The 21856-nt window shown below is 47.0% G+C and overlaps 1 protein-coding gene across 3 annotated transcripts in view; it reads right to left on the reverse strand.

The window, feature by feature from the left end:
- OXSR1 (oxidative stress responsive kinase 1) overlaps window positions 1–21856 on the reverse strand; it is a 107006-nt gene that overhangs the window by 20501 nt on the left and 64649 nt on the right. For all 3 annotated transcript variants that reach the window (XM_074985148.1, XM_074985147.1, XM_074985149.1), the window contains exons 5-11: window positions 20885–20940; window positions 12206–12315; window positions 9433–9534; window positions 7101–7234; window positions 3143–3191; window positions 446–511; window positions 71–193 (exon numbers count right to left, since the gene is read on the reverse strand). In XM_074985148.1, coding sequence (XP_074841249.1) covers window positions 71–193; window positions 446–511; window positions 3143–3191; window positions 7101–7234; window positions 9433–9534; window positions 12206–12315; window positions 20885–20940 — 640 coding nt within the window. The remainder of the gene's footprint in view (window positions 1–70; window positions 194–445; window positions 512–3142; window positions 3192–7100; window positions 7235–9432; window positions 9535–12205; window positions 12316–20884; window positions 20941–21856) is intronic.

Here is a 21856-nt window from a genome sequence, read left to right on the forward strand (position 1 = left end):
AAAGTGAGCTGAAGCATTTTGCACTACTGTGATACAAATAATATAACTATTGCAGGATCCAGCGGCTCACCCTGAGCTGTGAAATTGCTGCTCTCCCTTCCTCACTTTCTTCATCTAGCTCATCATCACTCCACTCCCAGCCACCATCTTCAGTCTTATGAAGACGCCCACTAGAACCTGGGACCCTCCGGACCTGTTCAGCAGAGACACAGGAACAAATGATGTACGAAGCAGATAATTCAATTGTTTTTTCAAGAAAAATGTATCCAAACATCATCTAAGCTTTCACCCTAAATTCTAACAGGAGCAAGGGACCCGTGAGCTTATAGCAAAAATCACAATGTTAATGATTAGTCCAAAAATTGTTGAGTACAGTGAAGCATAAATCTAGACAGCGACATTCCTGTTCAACAACATGGATATCTGTCCATTTGCATCTTGGTACCTTTTTAGCTCTTTCAGTGATTGTTGGTGCTCTCTGCAACATCTTTTCTTGTAGAAATTCTTTATTCTGGAAAGCAAAAAGATTAAGTGTTTCATTCTCTCTTTTAGTGTTGAAAGTTCACTCATTAAGCTTTTAGTCATAAACCTCATCTTCAAACTAATTTTACTTCACCTTGGAAGACTTATGTTCTATGGGAGTCAACTTTGTTCTAAGAATATCTCTGAGATGTAACAAGAAGCAATCCTCCATTCGTTTTCTGGAGCTGCAATTTAAAATTTCTCTAATATGCATACTGATCCTATACACCCCCTCACCTGTGGCAGATTCCCCATTGCAAAATGATATAAGATTAGCAAGTGAGACGTGGTATACAAGAAAGTTCAGTTTTCCTTAAAATTCAAATGAATCACTGCAAACTATGTAGCCCCTGAAAACTAAACATTGACCAAACAAAGAAACTGGGTACAGAAATAACAAAATCAGGCAGGTAAAAAGCCTTTTATGACGTCATTTTATTAGGTATACCACATACTGTCTTGCTAGGATTCTAATGCTATTAAATTCAGCCCTATCCTGTTTTCCCTTTGCTCTCATAAACTCCTCCTTTCCCTTCTGTCAGTAACAAGTCACCTCAGATGCCAGCATGAGGTGTCTGGAACAGCACAACCCAGTACATGCAAAATGTGATCTATATGCACTGGCCAGGGAGAGTTACAGAACAGCATAGCACATGTATTTTCAAGGAGGAAGCCCAGTATGTTGCATACAATGGAACAAAGTTCAACATGTATAAGCTGCATCCCCTTACATTAAAATTTCCTCGTATAACCTTGCCTATTTCACAATGTACAGAACAGATTTCAGACCAATGGTCCATCTAGCTCACTAACCTGTCTTTTAACAGTAGCCAGTGTCAGAGGTTTCAGAGGGAATATACAAGACAAGGAAATTATCAAGTGACCCACCCCTACTGTCCAGGCCAGTTTCTAGCAGTGAAGTATTCATGAACACCCAGAGTATGGGGTTGTCTCTCTGATCATTTCAGCTAGTAACTATTGATGGATCCATCCCCCCATCAATTTACCTAATTCACTTTTGAACCAAGTTATTCTTTTGAACATCACATCATCATCTCCTGACACAGTTCCACAGGTGTGTTGTGTCTTATGAGGAAAAAAAGTACTTCCTTCATTGGTTTTAAACCTGCTAGATACTGATTTTATTGGTTAATATTTACATTCTCCCCATTCACAATTTTACAAACCTCTGCTTATAGTTACTTCTTTTCTAAGCTGAACAATCCTGACTTATTTTCTCTTCTTATATGGAAGTTGTTCCACATCCCTAATATTTTTGTTGCCCTTCTGTGTACCTTTTCTAACTTTCATATTTTTTTTCCTGAAAGGGGGGACCACAGCTGCGTACAGTATTCAAGTGTGGCCGTGATATGGACGTCTATAATGGCATTATGATATTCATGTTTCCAGAGATTTCCAAGATGTTATTTACTCCGAGACATTATCTACACTTGTACCAATGTGTAGGGTATGTGTGGCTATGTGAGATAGTCAAAGGCAAGCTGCACCCATACTCACTGCAAACCACAGCTATATGTAGCAGTGAAAGGCTCTGGCAGGGAGCAGGTAGTGGAAAAGCCTCCAGATGAGCTGCTGGTACCTTTCCCCACTGCCTCCCTCTGCCAGAGCCTTTCTAATTTACTTGCCTAAGCTGTGCCTCACTGTCTACACAGCTACTTTATATCTGCACTAGCTGGGCATGCAGTAGCTAACTCTAACACATCTCTGCAAATGGAGAGTTACTTCTATCTGGCATTAGAGGTAGAGAGGGGAAAAAGTAAACCCCCATGGAAGAGGCTAAAAACATCTCAAAGATTTTGTCAAGTCTCTGTGAAACACGTTTAGTAGAATACAGTAGTGCCTTGATTTATGCTAGAGACGCGTTCTCACGCACCCTCATGTAACTTGATTTTTGCATAAGTTGGGGGGCGGTTCCCCCCCCCAGTGGAATGCATGTTTAGCAGCCAGGGAAGCAGTAGGAGCACCTGAAGCTCCTTCGGAAGGGTAAGTCCTGGGTTTGGGGGGCCACTGGGGAAGGGTTAAGTCTGGCAGTGGGTTAGGGCTGCAGGAGGCCAGGAGGGTAGAGTTGAGCTGGAGCTGTGTGGGGGGAGGGGAAGTTGAACCAAGGCATGGAGGGCTAAGCCAACGCTGTACACGGGGGCTCTGAACCAGAACTCAGGGGGTTTGAACTGGGGCTACAGGCGGGGGGGAAGGGGCCGTTGAGCTGGAGCCGTGCACAAGGGGTTTGAACTGGGGCCGGCAGGATTTAGCTGGAGCGATGCGCCAGTGCTGAGTTCGGCCACTGGGGCCTGAGAGGGGGGTTGAGCCAGGGCTGGGGGAGCAGGATTTTGAGTTGTGTTTAACTCGCATTAATGCGAGTTAAGTGCCACTTGAAATCACACATTTCAAGGGTCTACTGTAGAAGATTCTGTAACATGCAAAGGTTTTATTTCATTAATTTGCAACAAGCAGCCTAACTCAGAATAAGCAGTGGTTGTAAACAGAGCATCCACCTGAACTCGTGCCACTAAAGCCTTGTCCCACCCTATGTATTATGCAGAGTATTTCCGTTCCATACAAATTTGGAAAAGAAGAATTGAGTTAGAAAGTTTTATCTTACCTTTGCTTTTGTGAAAAATTTGTGTCTTAATAGCTCAGCTGCTGTTGGTCTATTAACAGAGAAGGAGAAAAATACTTTGTTACTTGGAAATGTAACATTCTTCCAAGCTGCCTGCCTCATTCACTGCAACCCGCCTATAACATGAAAGAGGTGATTAGTACATGTGCTCCAATAACAGAGCTCCAATAAGTAACACAGTAACACATTTGGAATCTCAGGCTGCTTAGTCAGTAAGAAAAAAAATGGAGAGTTTGTTTTTAATTGGTGCAATTGTTTGTGCATCTTATTGCCACATACGTTCTCTGTTCTGGAAGATAAACAGTTAGCAAGATTCTGATGGGATTACTTCACTCAGGCTCTCCGCCTACACTAGAAAAAGAACTCAAATTTATTAGTCGACTTTACACCACTAGATTTTTATAAAATCCACAGCGAGCATCCACACATTTAGAAAGTTGACAGTGTGTCCCCATTCCCTTTGCTAAGCTTGATTGTGTCAGTAGTGCATTGTGGGTACCTATCCCACAGTTCTTACACCCCCTATTGCATTCTGGGTTTCTGTGCCAATGTGTTATGAGGAAAAAAAATGAGTTGCAAGTGGTTGTAGGTGCCTGATGTCATCATCCCAGACTGCATTATCCTTACTACCCTTTCTTGTTGAAAACAAACTGCCCAAAGCATTTTTGCTCCACTTTTCCACAGCCTGCCCGTGGCACGTGTTGTTACAAGGCTAACGGGGCAGTCCTAAGATATGTAAAATGCAGAAATAAAAATCTGAAAAAGTTTCAGTTTGGAGCTATTGAAAAGTTGCTTTTTGGTATTGTTGAAATGCTTCATTTTGATAGTAAAAAAAACCAAAAGCAGCAGAAACGTAGTACTTTAAAGACTAACAGAATCATTTATTCGGTGATCCTGTGTTGATATGCTTTTATGGGACCTACCCACTTCATCAGATCAATTTCATTTCCAATACAGACTGACATATAAGTACAGAGGACTTAAAAAAATGCAATAAAAACTGACAAACCAAGTAAGATTGAAGGAAGCGCGGTGGGGGGGAAGAGGTAGAGGATGTTAATTGTCCTGTCTGAGATAATTATGAGCATCAAAGGAAGTGAAGCAGTATAATGCGCGAGATAGATGCCTCTGTTCATATCACTTGTTAATGTGTTGAATCTGAATATGTACTCCAACTCACAAATCTCTTGCTGCAAGCTGTTAAATTCTTTGTGTTCCAGGATACAAATTCTCAGGTCTTTAACGGAATGACCCATTCCATTGAAGTGTTCACTGACCGGCTCATGTGTATTGAGTTTCTTGATGTCTGCTCTGTGTCCATTTATTCTTTGGCAAAAGTTGTTATTTTGAGTCATTCCATTTTGAGCCGGCAGCCATGTGGTGGTGGGGCAGCCGGAGAGTCTAGCAACCCTGTGGTGCTGGGGACAGCCAGACAGCCCAGGCTGATTCCTGCTTCCTGCTCCCCTGGAGAGCAGTAGAGGTGAAAGCGATGGTCAGAACAGACACATTGGTGGCATTGTGAGATACTTGTGGAGGCCAATAAGATAAGTAGGCACAGTGTTACACTAGCATTAAGTCAACCTTGTAAGTCTGACTTTGGTGTTACTCCTCATGAAAAAGCTGGAGTCAAAAAGTCGACCATAGGACCCCTTAAAATTAACCTAATTAAATTTGTACTAAAGACAGCTACATTATAAAACCTACCTAACTCCCTTAAATTGACTTTATGCTCTAGTGTAGATTTCACCTCAGAGCCTCAATGGGCATGCCTACACAGCACAGAAAAGCCTGTGGCTGGCCCAAGTCAGCTGCGTCAGGCTAATGGGGCTTAGGCTGCTGGTCTGTTTCACTGCTGTGTAGCGTTCTGGGCTTGGGCTGCAGCCCAGGCTGTTAGACTCTGTGGGGTGGAAGGGTTCCAGCATTCATTCAGCAACCCAATTCTTATCCCAGTATTCTACTGAGTAGTGAGACTTCATCACAAACCAAGAGCCTGAGTCAGCTGGCATGGGCCAGCTGCGGGTGTCTAACTGCTGTGGAAATACTCACTAAGGACAGCAAAACCAATGGCCCTTTGCCAAATGTATGCATTTCAGTTCACACCTCTGCTTTAAGGCAGATGGTTACTAAATACTAATTCTGCATTCAGTTAGTTATCTTTGGAAAGTGACAGACATTGCATATTTAGGAGGTGCACAAATATACCCCTGCTATTTGCTGGTACCATTTGGCTGAAACTGGTTTTTGAGCACTTCTAGATTAGGCTATTGCCTTTGTTTTACTCATCTGTACTGTTTCTAGTAAAAAAGGGACCCTGACTGGGGCTTCAGGCTCCTACCACAGAATAAGGAAAGAGTCATGGACTTGCAGTTCCCAATTTATTTGCTTTTCTTCCTCCCTCAACACTGTCAATAACACTGAACAGGGGATCACCTACTTGAAATGAGAAGATGACTTATAACTACTGTTTCAGGGTATTGTAAACGATTTGCACAGATGAGAGAATGAGTTATGGGAAATTTTCCAAACATTTTATGTAACTGCCCTTAATAAACATTCCTTATAACCAAATGAGTCAAGAATGCATTAAGTGCCTTCTTATATTTGCAAATTTAAAAACTTGTATTTAAAATTTTCCCCAGGTAGATATATAGTTGACAATCTATAACTTCTGATGTACAAAAAAGTGCAGCTTGAAACAAGAGGTGAGACAAAGTTTGCAACTCTCTAGGAATGCAACACACAGGCTATGCCTACCAGCAGGCGCTATTTTGGGATAAAAAGGAATCCCAAAGTAACTGCTCGCATCTACGCAATGTGCCCATTCTCTTGGTTTTTGAGGTAATGGGATCAATGTCCTGGCATCCCTGTAAACATCATTGCATGAGGAGTACAGGGATGCCTTGAAATAGGGCTTTATTTTGGCATGTGGCACCCTTTAGACAGTGCCACATGCCTTAATAGCCTATTTCAAAATTTACTTGAAATAGGCTACACAATTTGCATTGAGTACAGTAAACCCTCAAGTTATGTGGGTGTTGCATCTCTAAACCCCCTGCATAACTCAAATTTTTGTGCAAGTGGAAGGGAGACGGGAAACAGGCTACAGCCTGGTTCCCAGCAACCCTGGGCTTGCAGAAGATGGGAAACTGACCAGCCCAGCAGGACTGGTCTGTTTCCTGGCTCCCAGAGTGGCGGGAAACAGGGAACCATAAGGCAGCCTGGTTCCCTTCTCCAGCTGCTTGCAGAACCAGGAAACTGACCGGCACAGCAGCTTTGTCAGTTTCCTGGCTCCAGCCTGTCCAGGGGAGCCAAGAACCAGGGGCAGCCTGGCTCCTCTCTGCTCCTTAGAGCCAGGAAACCAACCAGAGCTGCTACCTTGCTCAGGGCAGCTCCCCTGCAAGCACAGGGGAGCCAGGCTCCTGCCTGGTTCCCAGCTCCCTGCCCCTCTGGAAACCAGGAAACCACTTCTCTCAGGGGCGCAGCCACAAGTCAGGTTGCTGCCCTTGACAGGAGCAGGAAACTGCTCCTGTTGGGCAGCACAAGTCAGGCTGCTGCCCCTGAGAGAAGAGGTTTCTCTGCTACCATCACGGATGGTAACCTGATTTGCAGATGTCAGGGGCAGCAGTCGCATTAACCTGAGATATGTTCAAAATTGCATGTATTGCAAGGGTTTACTGTATAAAGCAAATTGCATTATTTATTTCAATCTTACCAGGCCATCTAGACATAGCCTTAAAGAGCTAGCCAGGACTCGATCAGAATGGAAAGCTGTGCATCTTGCTAATTGTACACAATATTGAATATTTTCATATAGTTTTTAGAAAGGGATGATGACCTGGAGACCTTACTGTCACAGCAGGTCCTCTGCAATCATCCTGGCTCAAAGATCGGGGCGTTAACTGGGTCAACTTTTAATTTAAAATGGTGGTGGTGGCTTTACCTTTTTTCAGGGTCTTTCTGCAGACATGAAGAAATCATCTTCCTAAAGGACTTCCCATACTTCTTCAGCATTTCTTTATCCTGCACACCGGTCTCTAAAGAAGGTGGGTCATTCTGTAGTGTCAACATTAAAACCTGAAAGAATTAAACCAAATCTCATAACCTGTAATGCTGTGTAGGAAGGGACAACTATTACAGGTCAGAACACAGCAGACCAGCAGTGAAGGAACCCTTTTTTCCAGACCATGTGGTCAGTTAACTAATTTACTACACACAGGTGTCTCTGAATGTATGGATAACTGCAGGAGTCTTAAAATGCCTTGCATCCTATCTTGCCAACTGCACCACTGCAACCGGAGCAGATTTAGAGAAGAACCCTGTAGTGGGACTGGGATCCTGCAGGGCCTTCTACCACCATAGCAGGAGTGGGTAAAATGCATTGTATTGCAGGCAGGACTGAATGGATGTGGAAAAAAAAATGACTTCCCATGGGCTGCCAGATAATAAAATGTGCCAGTTATTTGAGCCGGGACTGACGGCCAGCCCCATCTGGGACACTGGCTCCATGGCAGCTGGCCCCAGCCACGTATGCCAATTGACCAAATGTGCAGAATAACCAGGCTTTTACTGTAAACAATTTCAATAATGGAAAGCAACTTTTTCCTTTTTCTATGAAATAAAGGTTTTAATACTGAAATTTAAGTGAGGAAGAGAAAGGAATGATGTTTATTATAGGTAAGTATATTCTTTTTGTAGCAAAAACTGATTTTTTTTAAATACAGACTCTGCTATGAATAGTGACAGAGAGGGAGCCATGCTAGTCTATATACTATCAAAACAAAAAAGCAGTCAAGTAGCCCTTTAAAGACTAATTAGGTGAGTTTTCGTGGGACAGACCCAAGTGGGTCTGTCCCACGACAGCTCACCTAATAAATTAGTTTGTTAGTCTTTAAAGTGCTACTTGACTGCTTTTTTGTTTTGATACTGTGCTAAGAGTCGGGCAAGCAGGTCACAGATTCTATGCTTGTAATCAGACCTCAGCAACTTCCTTATAGTTTCACTAATTCAGTCCTAGACAGCGGGGTTCAAACCCCAGCTGGGCTCCTTTCTGCTCTTTGTTGAGGTCAGAGGTGTTACCTGCCAGCTTCAGTTACAGCCCCAGGGGTCATCCTTAGTCACTGTGAGCTTCTCTCCCTCTCCCTCTCCCACACACACACACCCCGACACTCTCTCACACACGCACCCCAACTCTCTCTCTCTCTCTCTCACACGCACGCACATACGCACCACTCCATCACAGATGGGAACAGAATAAAAATGGGATTCAAAACCGAGTCCTGAACAAGGCTCTCATTTAGAGCAACAACCCTCCCCAGGCTTCAGTGATGAGCCTTTAAAATGGAAAATTCTGAACTACACCAACAAAAATACCACATTGCACACAAATCCCAGCTCAGTTCCCATAGTTATAAATACCAGACAGAGCTGAAAAAACCACACAGCGTAACGAACCAGCTCTCTGACAGAACAAACCCAACAACCTTCTGGGAATAACCAAGACTAAGGCCCTCAGTTCATTTTACAGGGGCTACTGAACAGCAGATAGATAGCAACTTTTGGTTTCCAGCGGGGCTAACATTCAAACTGGTGGTAGCATGTAGAGCCTCTAACCTCAACTCCTGATGCAGCAGAGTATGCTAGCCCACCCCAGGTTAAAAATCACATGGGACAACTGCTGCCAAGTTTTATGAGTAGCTGGACAGAAGGAACTCTGAGGTAGGAGACAACTGTTTCTCTCTTTGTCCAGGAGTCCCTGGATGCCCTATTAGATGGTCTGAACGGCTGCTTTTTCTAAAAGTCTAAGATAAAAGACTGACATGTTGCTTTTAAAGGATCCAAGGGAAACGTTTAGTACTACAGTAAACTCTCAAATTAACAGACCCCAATTTAACAGACTTTGGACATAATGGACGCTGCCCGCCAGCGGCCCGCCCCATAAACATCAGCAACTCATCAGAGACTCTGGCGCTGCTGCTGAAGCCCCCACGAGCTTGTCCCACCAGGGGTGAGGCATGTGTGAGGGCAGACAGGTGGATTTTCAGCACTGACTGACACCTTTTTCCACCCATTAGTCTGTTAAACCAAGGTTTTATTGTACTAATGAATAATGGTCTGTACAGAGAAGGGCACAGATTTGAATGGTGCTATCCTATATTTTAAGCACAAATACAAACAAGAAAAAATATTGGGCTAACTATGCTCTTTCAAACCACCACAGGAAATGCTGCTTAATACTTTCTTGTCACTGCACGTGTTTGAAATTTACTACTCACTTTCATTGGTGGATATTTGTGGTAAGGAGCTGCCCCTGTAGCCAGCTCTATTGCAGTGATTCCAAAACTCCAGATGTCTGCCTTGAAGTCATAACCTCTGACCTGAAAAGCAACAAGATATTTCTCCACATCTTTTTCGTTATCCCAACAAACACCTCCACCTGCAAGCTTTGAATGGAGCTTGCCAAATGATAGTGTCATTTCTTTAACCTCAAGGACTTTGAAAAACATCTGCCATTAATCTTAGTTGCCCATTCTAATACAGAAACTCAGACTACTTGGGCATGACAAACAGCCATAGTGGCGGGGGGAGTGGCACTGACAGCGACAGCCCCCAATAGCCAAATTTCTAACTAGTTACTTCATTAACCTAACTGCAATCACAGACAGTTCAGAAACAGGTTAACATTCTACTCTATGCACTGGGAAGTGCACGCCCCCCTTGAATTGAGCCAGGTCACTGACTAATTCCTCATTCCTGCTTACGGAAGCCACTGCTGACATTTGAATATTTGCTTTCCATTAAATTGTCTTTTGCATTAGTCATTTCCACATTATACGTGCAGGTTTGTTCACAAAGCCATGTAACACTTTAACCTCCACTCTGTAAAGAAAGAAATTCATATGTAGGTAGGCATTTTTCATCATAACATGACCTAGTGTTTTGGTATCTGAAATGGCAAAGTAACATCAATGAGAACCACAAGCATTTTGCTAAAAAGAAATAGTTAATTTTTTTTCTGCTCTCCTGCAAAACGGAAGAACACTGCAAGAGCCGAGTCAGTGCCAAATTAATAGTAGTATTGCGTTAGTCTAAGTTATTTTAGGAGAAGACGTCAATTCTGATGAAGCCAAAAGTTTCGTGTGGAGTTTATTGCAAGAAATTATTCTGAGACTTTGTACCACCACATTCTCTTCCAGCAGGTGTCACTAACTAGACTTAACTGTTGCATTTTGAAGATCACATCCACATTTCAATTTATGGTTCATCTTCACTTATGTTCATAATGTTAAATTACATTTGATAAGTTTACTATATTTGTTTGTTTATTTTCTACAAACTCCTTAAGTTCTGTAGACTATGTTTGGTTTTTGTCAGCTTTCGCCTCCCTGTGGTACTCCAGTTTGATGGAATTTTAGTGACGGAAACTGCTAGTAGTGATCGCCTTTTACTGCATAAACTTGGTTTCTTTGTACTCATATGATAATATTAGTAGTGGAAAAAAATCTCTGTAAAAGTTCAAAGCAACTAAGCTGTATCACACTATGTAGCTCAATAATGCTAGAGAATAAATTTTAATTAAAATCAAAGCGACAAAAAACAGGGAAGCAAATTGTTAGTATTGTGGTAAGTGCACAAAGAAATCTAACTTTTCCAATACATTTAAACAACGCTATTTATAGCTTCTGACTACACTACAAAATCCTGTTTGTAACTTAAAGCCAGAGGGAAAATTTCAACTATCTAATAACTAGTACAGCTAATGCATATCCAAAGGGAAAACAGCTTGTCACCTGAATTTTTGATCCAGAACACAACAATAACCTTAACTTGTTTATATTTTATGGATTTAGATCAATGAAATGTACCTCACCAATTTGTTTTCTTGTCAAAATGTGCATGGCATTTAGAATGATAATGGTGATATAGGGAAGATTATGCCAACGATAAGGTAATGGAGCTGGGTCAAAAATCTTTTACAGATAAGGAGAAAAAGGTAGATAAAGATACAATTGGCTCACAGTGACACCTGCTGGAAAAGAATGTGATCGTACAAAGAGTCTTAAAATAATTTCTTGCAATAAACTCCACACTCCCAGCTTTTATGAACCCTTAAGTCCCCAGAACATTGGTCTCAAAAGCAAATATGTGATATATTTATCATTAAGTCTTTTCTTTTTAGTTAAATTCCCTGCCTGGTAAAGACCTTTATTACCATGAAATCCTTTCAGTTTTTCCCTTTCTTAACACTGTTCTTTGATCCATTGGATTTTCACTGACCTAATCCCCTCTCTCTCTTTCTCAATCACAGACATTTTGGGCACAGCCTGGAGAAGTCCAATAAGATGTAACTACAGCCTCCCTGCTGCTCTGTAACTTGTGACTTCAGTTACATACGGCAAAAAGAGCAGCCCTCACTTCCACTCCCTGTTGATTGGCTGATAGGTAGTTTGAAGAAGGAGAAAGAAGCCAACTTTCTAGAAGCAGCCATTCCTTTTCAAGGGATGCAAATGCGGAGTAGGAATTCAGCTGGATGTAGAAAATTCAGCAGGGTAGTGAATCATCCCTCCAGTCTCATCTCCCCCAATTTTCCTTCACAGCAGTTACTGACGTTTAGATTTGTTTTGCCTTGTTGGCAGTCGTTAGCACTGCATGTTCAGGAAGAAAATATTCTCTTGACCTCCTTTAACCCCAATATCTGTCATTTTAATGGATCAAGTAGCAGTTCTGAAACAAGCAGCAATCATTATCGGAGTTTAAGAAACAATCCTGGCTCTTGCATAGACTTTTATCAGAGACTAGCGGGGATGACAGAGTGTGCTAAAGAAAAAAGCCTATCAGAGAGAAAAAGGGCCTGAAATTGAGAGTGCTCAAAGCTGCCTGAAATTTTAGAGAAAATACCCCATACTACGTTGAGCAACACGAGCGCTGAGCCACTATGGAGTGGCATAAGAGCCAAGCCACCACAGTGGCCAAAGCTTTCATAAACAATGACTTAGCTCACTTGCCATGTACAATTTTCTAACAGGATACTAGCAATTAAAGAGTTACCTGTTCCATGACTTCTGGCGCCATCCAGCAAGGGGTGCCCACAAAGGTTTTTCTCACTTTATTTCTGGTAATATCACCACCAGTTGCTAAAAACGCACTTACACCAAAGTCTGAAATATCAAACAAGCCCACAGTAAAGAAAACATCCTCAACATTGTGGGGGGAAGGGAGAGAATCTCAGCTATGCAGCCAAGGTCACATTTCACATGGCAAGTTAGTCTTTCAACAAATGCTTATAACCATCAATACTATTCAACTCCATCAAAGAGGTGTGAAGTGTACTTCAGAGACAGAAGTGCACCAAGACAGAATTTTTAATTATAGTGTTTGGGCCAGGGTATGAATTAAGGACCATATATACCCTCAATCCACAGCAGACGTCCCACTGATGTCAATGGGAGGATTACATGGAGATGAAGGAAAAGACGGTCTTTATGTAGTGACAAACGATAGGAGTTCAGTTGAGTTACTGCCTCCTCTAGAAACATTCAGAACCTTTAGAACAAAAGGCTTCTGCCTTTCTTCTTCCTCCCTGCCCTCCAAATCTTTTATCTTTTTCCTCCTCCATTGTTTGATGTTGATTAACCAGAAAGCCTAACAGTGTAAATATCCCAATAAGAAAAGAATAGGGCAGGCAGGGAGCTCACATATAATTCCCATCTCACTGACGGAAGTCACTCACTTTAGTTCCAAAGTCACCTGCATTCTAACACTTTACTTCCGATATAAAAACTTCTCCATAATTTCAACTTAACTCTATTTGTACTCAAGCCATGAATCTCATAGCAGTTTAGGCTTCCTGAAATACATCCTTTGTTTAGGGTTAGCCGCTGTTTGAGCCTTGAGCAATTTGAGAGCTATCACTTAGACCCGTTATGTAAATTGTCTGCAGCCTCAGGATGACAGCACTGCACTGGTTAGTGCTCTGTTGATTAGGAAGATTCTCCACCAGAATGAGGGGGAGAGAGTCAGATGTTTAAATAAAGGATTAGAATGTGTCACGTGGACTATAGCTGTTCATGCAGCTGGGAAGCCCAAGATCTTAGTCTGATACTATGCTACCAAGGGAAGTATGTATGACAGGTTGGGTCACAGAGATCCCCTTGAGACTATCATCTCATTGGCTGATCATGTCTACCTTACAACCCACTGCCACCACCCTGTCCTCAAGCCAGAGCCAGCCTGACCAGGGCCTGGAGATGTGACAGCTCAGCTACAGCCAGTGGTAAGGTAGTTGCTGTGCCTGGAAGGGGAAGGGGGCAGAGAGGGTGCCCAGTGTGTGCAGAATCAGAGCTGGAGGCAGGGGACCTCCCTTGGTGCGTCAAATTCCTTGTTAGGCACAGGTCAGGTCCCAAGGGTACCAGACCAGGGAGGTGAAACCTGTAGTTTCATTCCTGCTTAACTGGTAAATCTGGCAAGGTTCCAAAACTGTATTTGCTATAATTTGGTGCATTTAGCTGAAGCCTCGGAATTTACACAGAAACCATCCTAGTTTCCACTCGAGACAAACTAAGCTGACTTCTTGTAGTACCACATTACCTGTCTTTTAGGAAACTTCTATTGTTCTAAAAATAAGAGCAATTTAATCTCTAGCAACAGGCTGCAATTTCAGTAAATGAAACAAGCATGTATTTCAAATAATGCATTATCTTACTTCCATAAAGGGTAAAGGAAATGTAATTTCAAGTACCAGTGTTCCAACAACAAAAAAAAAACCCAAACACAATATCACTGGTAGATGATCATTTTTAATGAAGTGGCCACTGTATCTGACCACTCAACCCTTGTCCTCAAAAGAAACCGCCACAATATTTCCAATAGATGAACCTAGGAACTTAAACTCATAACTTTGCTAGGCACTAAAAATCATGGACCACACAGAGGCACTGGATTTATTACAACAATCTATAACCTCTCCAAGCTATTCTATCATGCCCACCCCTTGCCTCTCTCTGATTTGTTACTTCACCTTGAAATACACATTAACTACAGGTTGAACATCTCTAGTCTAGCACTTTCTGGTCCAGCAACATCTGTGGTTCAGCATGATGTCAGTCAGCTGGATGTCCACTAATCAGGGGTGTGTCCAAGTTTCCCTTGGTCCCATAAGTCGTGTCTACATGTGCATGCTACTTTGAAGTAGTGGCACTAACTTCGAAATAGCGCCCGTCACAGCTACATGTGTTGGGCGCTATTTCGATGTTAACATCGACGTTAGGTGGCAAGACGTCGAAGCCGCTAACCCCATGAGGAGATGGGAATAGCGCCCTACTTCGACATTCAACGTCGAAGTAGGGACCGTGTAGTCGTTGCGCGTCCCACAACATTGAAATTGCGGGGTCCTCCATGGCGGCCATCAGCTGAGGGGTTGAGAGACGCTCTCTACAGCCCCTCAGCTCAATGGTGGCCGCGTGGAGCAGCCCCTTAAAGGTCCCCGCCCCCTCCCTTCCTGTGCAGGAAGCTGAGAGAACGTGCGGGTGGCAGACCAGACATGCGGCCAGCCTGCACGTTCCTCAGCCAGCACAGACAGCCCCCCCAGAAGACCCCCCCCAAGGGGAGCCAGGGCAGCCAGGGCTCGCAGGCTGGCAGCCAGGGCGGCAAGCGGCAGCGGGGCCCCTCCTGGACGGAGGCCAAGCTTCGGGACCTGCTGGGGCTCTGGAGCGAGGAGGTGGTGCTCCAGGTAATGGGGAGCAAGAGGCGGAATGCGGATGCGTTCGCTCAGCTGGCTGAGGACCTGGCCGCCCGGGGTCACCCTGCCCGCACTCCAGACCATGTCCGGAGTAAAGTCAAGGAGCTGCGGCAGGGTTATGCCCGGGCCCGGGATGCGGCCGGCCGATCTGGGGCCGCCCCCATCACTTGCCCCTTTTACAGGGAGCTCAGGGACATCCTTGGCCCCCGGCACACCTCCTCCCCTCCAGCCACTCTTGATACCTCGGCTGAGGAGCCCCAGCAGGCCCCGGAGCCCGCCCCGCAGGTAAGCCCCGCACCCCGGGGGCCCCCCCTGGAGCCCACCCCCGGGGCACCGCAGCAGGAGGAGGAGGAGGGGGACTCTTCCTCCACCGACACCTGCCTGCACATCCTCCTGCCATCGAGGACCAGCAGCCGGGTGTCCCCCGACCGTGGGAGTGGACCTACAGGTATGTACCCCCCCGGTGTACACCCCCAGCGTTGAGGGGCGGGGGTAATAGATATGTGGCCAGGGCCCTCCACATGCCCAGATGGCCATGGCCCCAAGGACAGCGGTGCCATGTCCCTCACAGGAGTGCATCAGCCCCTGCCCCCCCCCCAGCACGACAGTGCCATGCCCCATCCCCGGGGCTGGGGGGAGCGGAACCTCTAGGGTCCCCCGGGAGGAGGGGGAGGGACACCCAGCAGCAGCAGCAGCAGCAGCAGCAGCATGTGATGGAGTGGGGGGAGTGCAAATGCGAGTCTCAGGCTAGATATGAGCAACAAGCTGAATAGCTCCCAGTGGCTAAGGATGATCCTGGGGATACAACTGGCAGGTTACACCTCTGCCCTGAACAAAGAGGAGGGAGGAGCCGAGCTGGGTTTGAATTGGGGGCCGCAGTTAGAGGCTAGGGGAAGGGAGAGCTGGAAGGCAGCCAGCCTGAGGAGGGGGAAAGCTACACCCCAGAGGGGCACCCCTCGGGGTCTTCTCCCCAGGACGGGTTGGAAGGACTGTCTCTGACTGCTGTACTGTCACTTCTGGGAGAAAATGGGCATCTGTTGCCTAAGAAACCTCTCCTGTCAGACCCTGCTGAGTCAAGTGAGAGTCACTCCCGCCGGGGCACGGGGTGCAGTGCAGGGGGACCCTTGAACCCCATCACAGCAGCATCTCCCAGGGACAGGGATGGGGAACCTGCAGCACAGGGGTGGGGGTGGGGGGACAAGGGCCACGGCTCGGGGCCCACACTAATGACTGTCTCCACTCTTCTTCCCCCACTCCTGCGTTCCGCAGCTGCACCATCAGAAGGACTGGAGAGTGCCAGCGAGGCTTCAGTGGTCCCGGAATCCCCTCTGGGGCCATCGCTCCAGGCCAGCCCCTCGGTGGAGGACCAACCGGCCCCACAGCGGGCAAGACGGCAGACCCAGCACCACCACCCGACGGCGATGGACCCCCAGCTGCTGGCCCTCCACCGCCGGCAGGTGGAGGTCGCCGAGCAGCGGCTGTGGGTGGAGCGACGCCGCCTCCACCTCCAGGAGCGGGCGCTGGCCTGGCGCCAAGAGGCATGGGGGGGCCTACATGGAGACCGTTAACCGCATAGCTGACTACCTGGCCCCCCATGTCGCGCCGGCCGCCGCTGTGCCCGCCCTGACTGCTCCACCCGCCGCGCCACCCACTGGTCCTGTCGTTGCCACGCCATCCGCCATCACCCTGCCACCCAGGGCCATTCCGCCGAGGGAGACCTGGGGCCAGCTGACACTCGCCGGCCGTATCTGCTGGTCCGCCCGGCCCCCAGCCAGGGCTGCGGCCAAGGCGGGGCTCCCAGCCGCCCACCCCCAGTGCTGGACTATAGGGGCATGGGGCCCAGGACGTGCCCCACCCCTTGTATATATTCCCTCCACTGTTTTGTTCTTTGCATTGTATATAGTTTGTATTTATTTATTTGTGCCCCCCGTTTGCCCAGTCTGATCCTTCCCCCCCATGTAAATAGTTCTCCCCTTCCTTGTTATCCCTGGTTTTTTTTTGTTAATATATACATACACTTTTCATATTTAAGTTAGTTAGAAGTCCCTGTATATAGTTAGTTTTAGTTAGAACAGAGTTCAAAGTAAACAAGTTTGATTTCACAAACAAGTGTCTGCTTTTATTTGTCCAGGAAAAGTTGGGGGGGGGGGTGCTGTTGGGTGCTCTGTGGTGTGGGCGTAGGGGCAGGGAGTGTTGTGGAGGATGGGGGGGGGCAGTGGGGGGGCCTACCAGCGTTCACCCCATGGCCTCATCGAAGTGGGCCCGCAGGGCCTCCCGGACCCGGGTCCCTTCGGGGTCCACCTGGCGACTGGGGGCAGCGGGTGGCTGCACATCGGTCCTGTCGGCCTCCACAGCCCAGCCCTGAAAGAAGGCCTTCCCCTTGCTCTCCACCAGATTGTGTAGGGCGCTGCACGCACCCACAATCTGGAGGATGTTGGTGGGGCCCGCATCCAGGCGGGTAAGGAGACATCTCCAGCGCCCTTTGAGGCGGCCAAATGAGCGCTCCACCACCTGGCGTGCGTGGTTCAGGCGCAGGTTGAAGCGCTCCTGGCTGGCAGAGAGATGGTCCGTGTACGGGTGCATAAGCCAGGGCCGGAGGGGGTATGCCATCTGCGATGATGCAGAGGGGCATGGTGGTGTCCCCCACAGGGATCTCCCACTGGGGGATGTAGGTCCCCGCCTCCAGCCGGCGGCACAGGCCCAAGTTCCGGAAAACCCGGGCGTCGTGGGTGCTGCCAGGCCAGCCCACATAAATGTCCTGGAAACGGCCCCGGCTGTCCACCAAGGCCTGGAGGACCACTGAGTGGTAGCCCTTCCGGTTTATGTAGCATCCTCCACTGTGCACCGGGGCGCAGATGGGGATGAGAGTCCCATCCAGAGCCCCGAAGCAATTGGGGAAGCCCAGGGTGGCAAAGCCCACGATGGTGGCATCTGGGTCCCCCAGCCTCATGAGCCTGTGGAAGAGCATGGCGTTGATGGCGCGCACGACCTGCAGGGGCAGCACATGGGAGAGCACCAATGAGGGGCGAGCAGGGTGTGCGTGGCCCTCCCCTCCCAGGGCCCCCCTGCCCTCCCCTCCCCTGCCCTGCCAGGGCTGCCTCCCCCCGCGGGTCCTCTTACCTCCATGAGGCCTTGCCGACGCCAAGCTGCTGTCCCACGGATCGGTAGCTGTCTGGAGCGGCCAGCTTCCAGACAGCGATGCCGACCCGTTTCTTCACTGGGAGGGCACGCTGCATGGCGGTGTCCTGGTGCCTGAGTGTGGGGGTGAGCCACTGGCATAGCTCCATAAATGTCTGCCGGCTCATTCTGAAGTTCCTGAGCCAGCGGTCGTCGTCCCACTCCCCAAGCACCAGCCGCTCCCACCAGTCGGTGCTGGTGGGGTAGCTCCACAGCCGCCGGCGTGTGAGACGGGGTGGGGGGGTCGGGGTGCTGCAGGGTTGGGGGTTGAGTCCTCCTCCCCTGCGGGCCGCTCCTCCTCCTGTGTGGCAAGCAGGTGCTCAGCTGCCTCCTGCATGGCATGGAGCAGGGCGAGCCCTGCTCCTGCAGGGGCGGCTGGGTGGACACCTCTGGCTGCTGCTGCTGCTGCTGGGGGTCCATGACTGCGTCGCCCGAGGTCTGCGTGCCTATGGCTCTGCAGACCGCGTGCTGTGCAGGCTGAGTGTGTCTGGGAGGGGCCCTTTAAGGGAGCGGCTAGCTGTTGCCCTGGAAGCACTAGCCCGCCCTGTGACCCTGTCTGCAGCTGTGCCTGGCACCCCTATTTCGATGTGTGCTACTTTGGCATGTAGACGTTCCCTCGCTGCAACTATTTCGATGTGGTGCTGCGTAATGTCGATGTTCAACATCGACGTTGCCAGCCCTGGAGGACGTGTAGACGTTATTCATCGAAATAGCCTATTTCGATGTCTCCACATCGAAATAGGCTACTTCAATGTAGGCTTCACGTGTAGACGTAGCTATAAAGTTTGTTCACAACCTCAGTCCTGGCTCTCAGAGTTGTGTGCTGTTATTTAGTTCAAATTTACCCCAAATGTCTTCCAAGAGCCCAGTAAGTGGTGGAGGTGTTGATAATACTGCTAGACAATATTGACCTCCTGCAGTTCAGCATCAGTCAGGTCCTAAGGGTATCAGATTTGAGATTCAACCTGTACTTATGCTAAATAATATCTTTCACCTTGTATTTAGCAGTGACATGGAGTCTGTTTGGCAGATCTGAAATGGGCTCTATGTAAGCTTGTGTATCTCATGCACAGAAAGTGGTCCAATGAAAGATACTATTCCACCCACGTCTATATAATACATATGGGGTGCGTCTACACTAGGAACTAACTTCGAAGCTAGGCACAACTTCAAAGTAGCCAGCAGAGAGTCTACACACATTTGCCCTAACTTCAAAGGTAGGCTCCTTAGTTTGAAGTTCTTGCTCCATTCCCGGGAATGGAGCAGTGCCCTACTTCAAAGCAGGGTGTGTGTAGATGCTCAACTTTAAAGTCTGTTAGTCTGAAGTAAGCAACTTTGAAGTTATTTTTGTAGTGTAGATATAGCCATCATGGATCTTTTTTTCTCTGTAAGTTTGTTCAAGATCAAAGTGACTGTATGATTATTGGATTATTTAATGCACTGGTTGTGGTACACCACAATGCTGCGATAAAAGGGAGGGAGGGAGAATCATTCTGCTCCACACCTGGGCCTGGGTAGGGTCGAAAGGAAATTTTCCACCACGTCAGACTGACAGAGCAGCTTGGGGAGGGGGTGTTTCACCTTCCATTGCACCAGGGGTCCCATGCAGGTTTCAAATAGATAGATGGCAGACCCCTGTAACTTGCAGTCTTTAAAGAACAGAAATAACAGCTCGTTCCCCTACTGTAATAACTTCATTAATAGTATTGCCCTTAGCGATACTACATCCTAGACCAGGGGTTCTCAAACTTCATTGTACCATGACCCCCTTCTGATAAGAATTACTTCTCTACCCAGGACTGGGGGAGCCAAAGCCTGAGCATACTCAAGCTTGACTATCCCAGGAAATGGGAGTCAAAGCTGAAGCCCAGCTTCAGTCCCAAGCAAGGGGCCTGTAACCTATGTCCCACCACCATGGACAGAAGCCCTCAGGCTCTGACCATGAATGGGGAGGCTTTGCCTTGGGCTTCAGCCCTGAGCCCCAGAAAGTAAGAGCTGTCCTGGCAACCCCATTAAAACAGAGTTATGATCCACAGTTGGAGAATCTCAGTCCCAGACTACTGCTGAAGGACAGTATAGGTTTTTATTTATAAAGAGCTTGCCCAAATGAGAAATTTGGGAAGTCACACAATACCTGCTATCAGTTGACACATACTATTGTAATACTTAATGAAGGAATTCATCACAGGCATTAAGAACTCTGGGAGGATTTAAGGGAAAGTAAATATATCCTGGGGTCTATACAGAAGCCTTATGTCTAAATGTTGTACAATAAATCCTTGAAACCCATGGCTTCAAGTTGCGCGTAACCTGCTTTAACGCTGGAGGACAGCGGGGGAAAGCTTTTAGCTTGCCTAGCTGCTCGTAGCTGTGAGAAGCTAGGCCTGCTGAAAGCTCCTTCTCCTGTCTTCCCCCCAGCCGTAGCAAGTTAAGCACAGCTAGAAGCTTCTCTGTGGCACCTTTCTCTTGCCTTCCCCGAGTGGTACAGCTGTCAGCCCGGAATTTTTAACTGGGTTTCTACTTACCACTGCTAGCCAAATACCAAGCAATGCATTACCACCCGCGTTCCCTGTGAATACCAGAAAGTACTTCACCTTCAAAACTTGCACTTGTACAGAAACTCAGCAGGGATTCAAATGCCAACCAGCTGATGAGCAGAGCACCTGCAGCTAAGTTTTGTTTCTACTGGTGGTTCACATTCCCACGTGCCTCAGTGCACATAAAATATGTATTCCATGCATGGATGGAAAAGATTAGAGGGAACATTGACAAACCCACATTTCGTCTTCACTCCAAGTTGATAAGGAAGTTACCTGCAATTTGTACTGAGCCATCTTCTCCAAGAAGAATATTCCCTGCTTTCACATCCCTGCAAAAAAATGAAGCAACGGTAAGTACTACTTATTAAGCAAAGACACTACAGATTATTTCCCACACATGCACTACACAACATTACGAAGTGGGTTTGGCTGGGTGAGGAGATGTGTTAAGGGCCCTCAGAGTTTCTTTATCCTTCACAACATCCTCAGGAGCAGCTCCTCTTGCCCTTCTGGGAAGTCCTGAAAGTGGTAGCAGCTGAAGTGGCTAGAGTGGCCCAGCGCTAAACTCCCTGAGCTCACTCCCAATTTCATGCTTCCAAGGTTCTTGAGATGACATACTTGTATCAGTAATGCAAGAGTTAGCATGACTGGATCAGTATACATGGTACTGAATTAGAAAAAGTAGAGAAGTTTACATATCTGGGGAGCAACATAACGTATGAACTAGACGGTAAGAAGGAAATAGCTACTAGAATAGAGAAAGCAAGAACAAGTTTGAAGACGATGGATGAGATCTGGAAAAACAAAGTGATTAGCTTAGGAACGAAGCTGAGCATCTTGAAAATGTGTGTATTCAGCAGCAGCATGTTGTATGGATGTGATACATGGGTGATAACGAAAGATTCAAAGAGAAGAATATCAGCGTTTGAAAGGAGTTGTAAAAGAAAGATTCTGAGAATAAGGTGGATGCAGGTGGTTACCAACGAGGAATTATATAGGAAGACACAGACGAAAGAGAACCTGCTGCAGAAGGTTATAAAATGGAAGCTACAACTCTTTGGGCGTATTTGCAGAATGAACAACAAACGAAAAATCATTACCCCAGTATTCGGCATAATGGATGGTTTGAACAGGTGAGACAGACCCCACAGAGAATGGGTAGATGATGTAGTAAATTGGTGCGGAGCTCGTCTACAGAAACTAAGCCACTCTGCACTGGGCAGGGAAAGATGGAAAGGAATAGTG

Source organism: Carettochelys insculpta, chromosome 2 (assembly GCF_033958435.1).
Source record: "Carettochelys insculpta isolate YL-2023 chromosome 2, ASM3395843v1, whole genome shotgun sequence".
Classification (NCBI taxonomy): Eukaryota; Metazoa; Chordata; order Testudines; family Carettochelyidae; genus Carettochelys; species Carettochelys insculpta.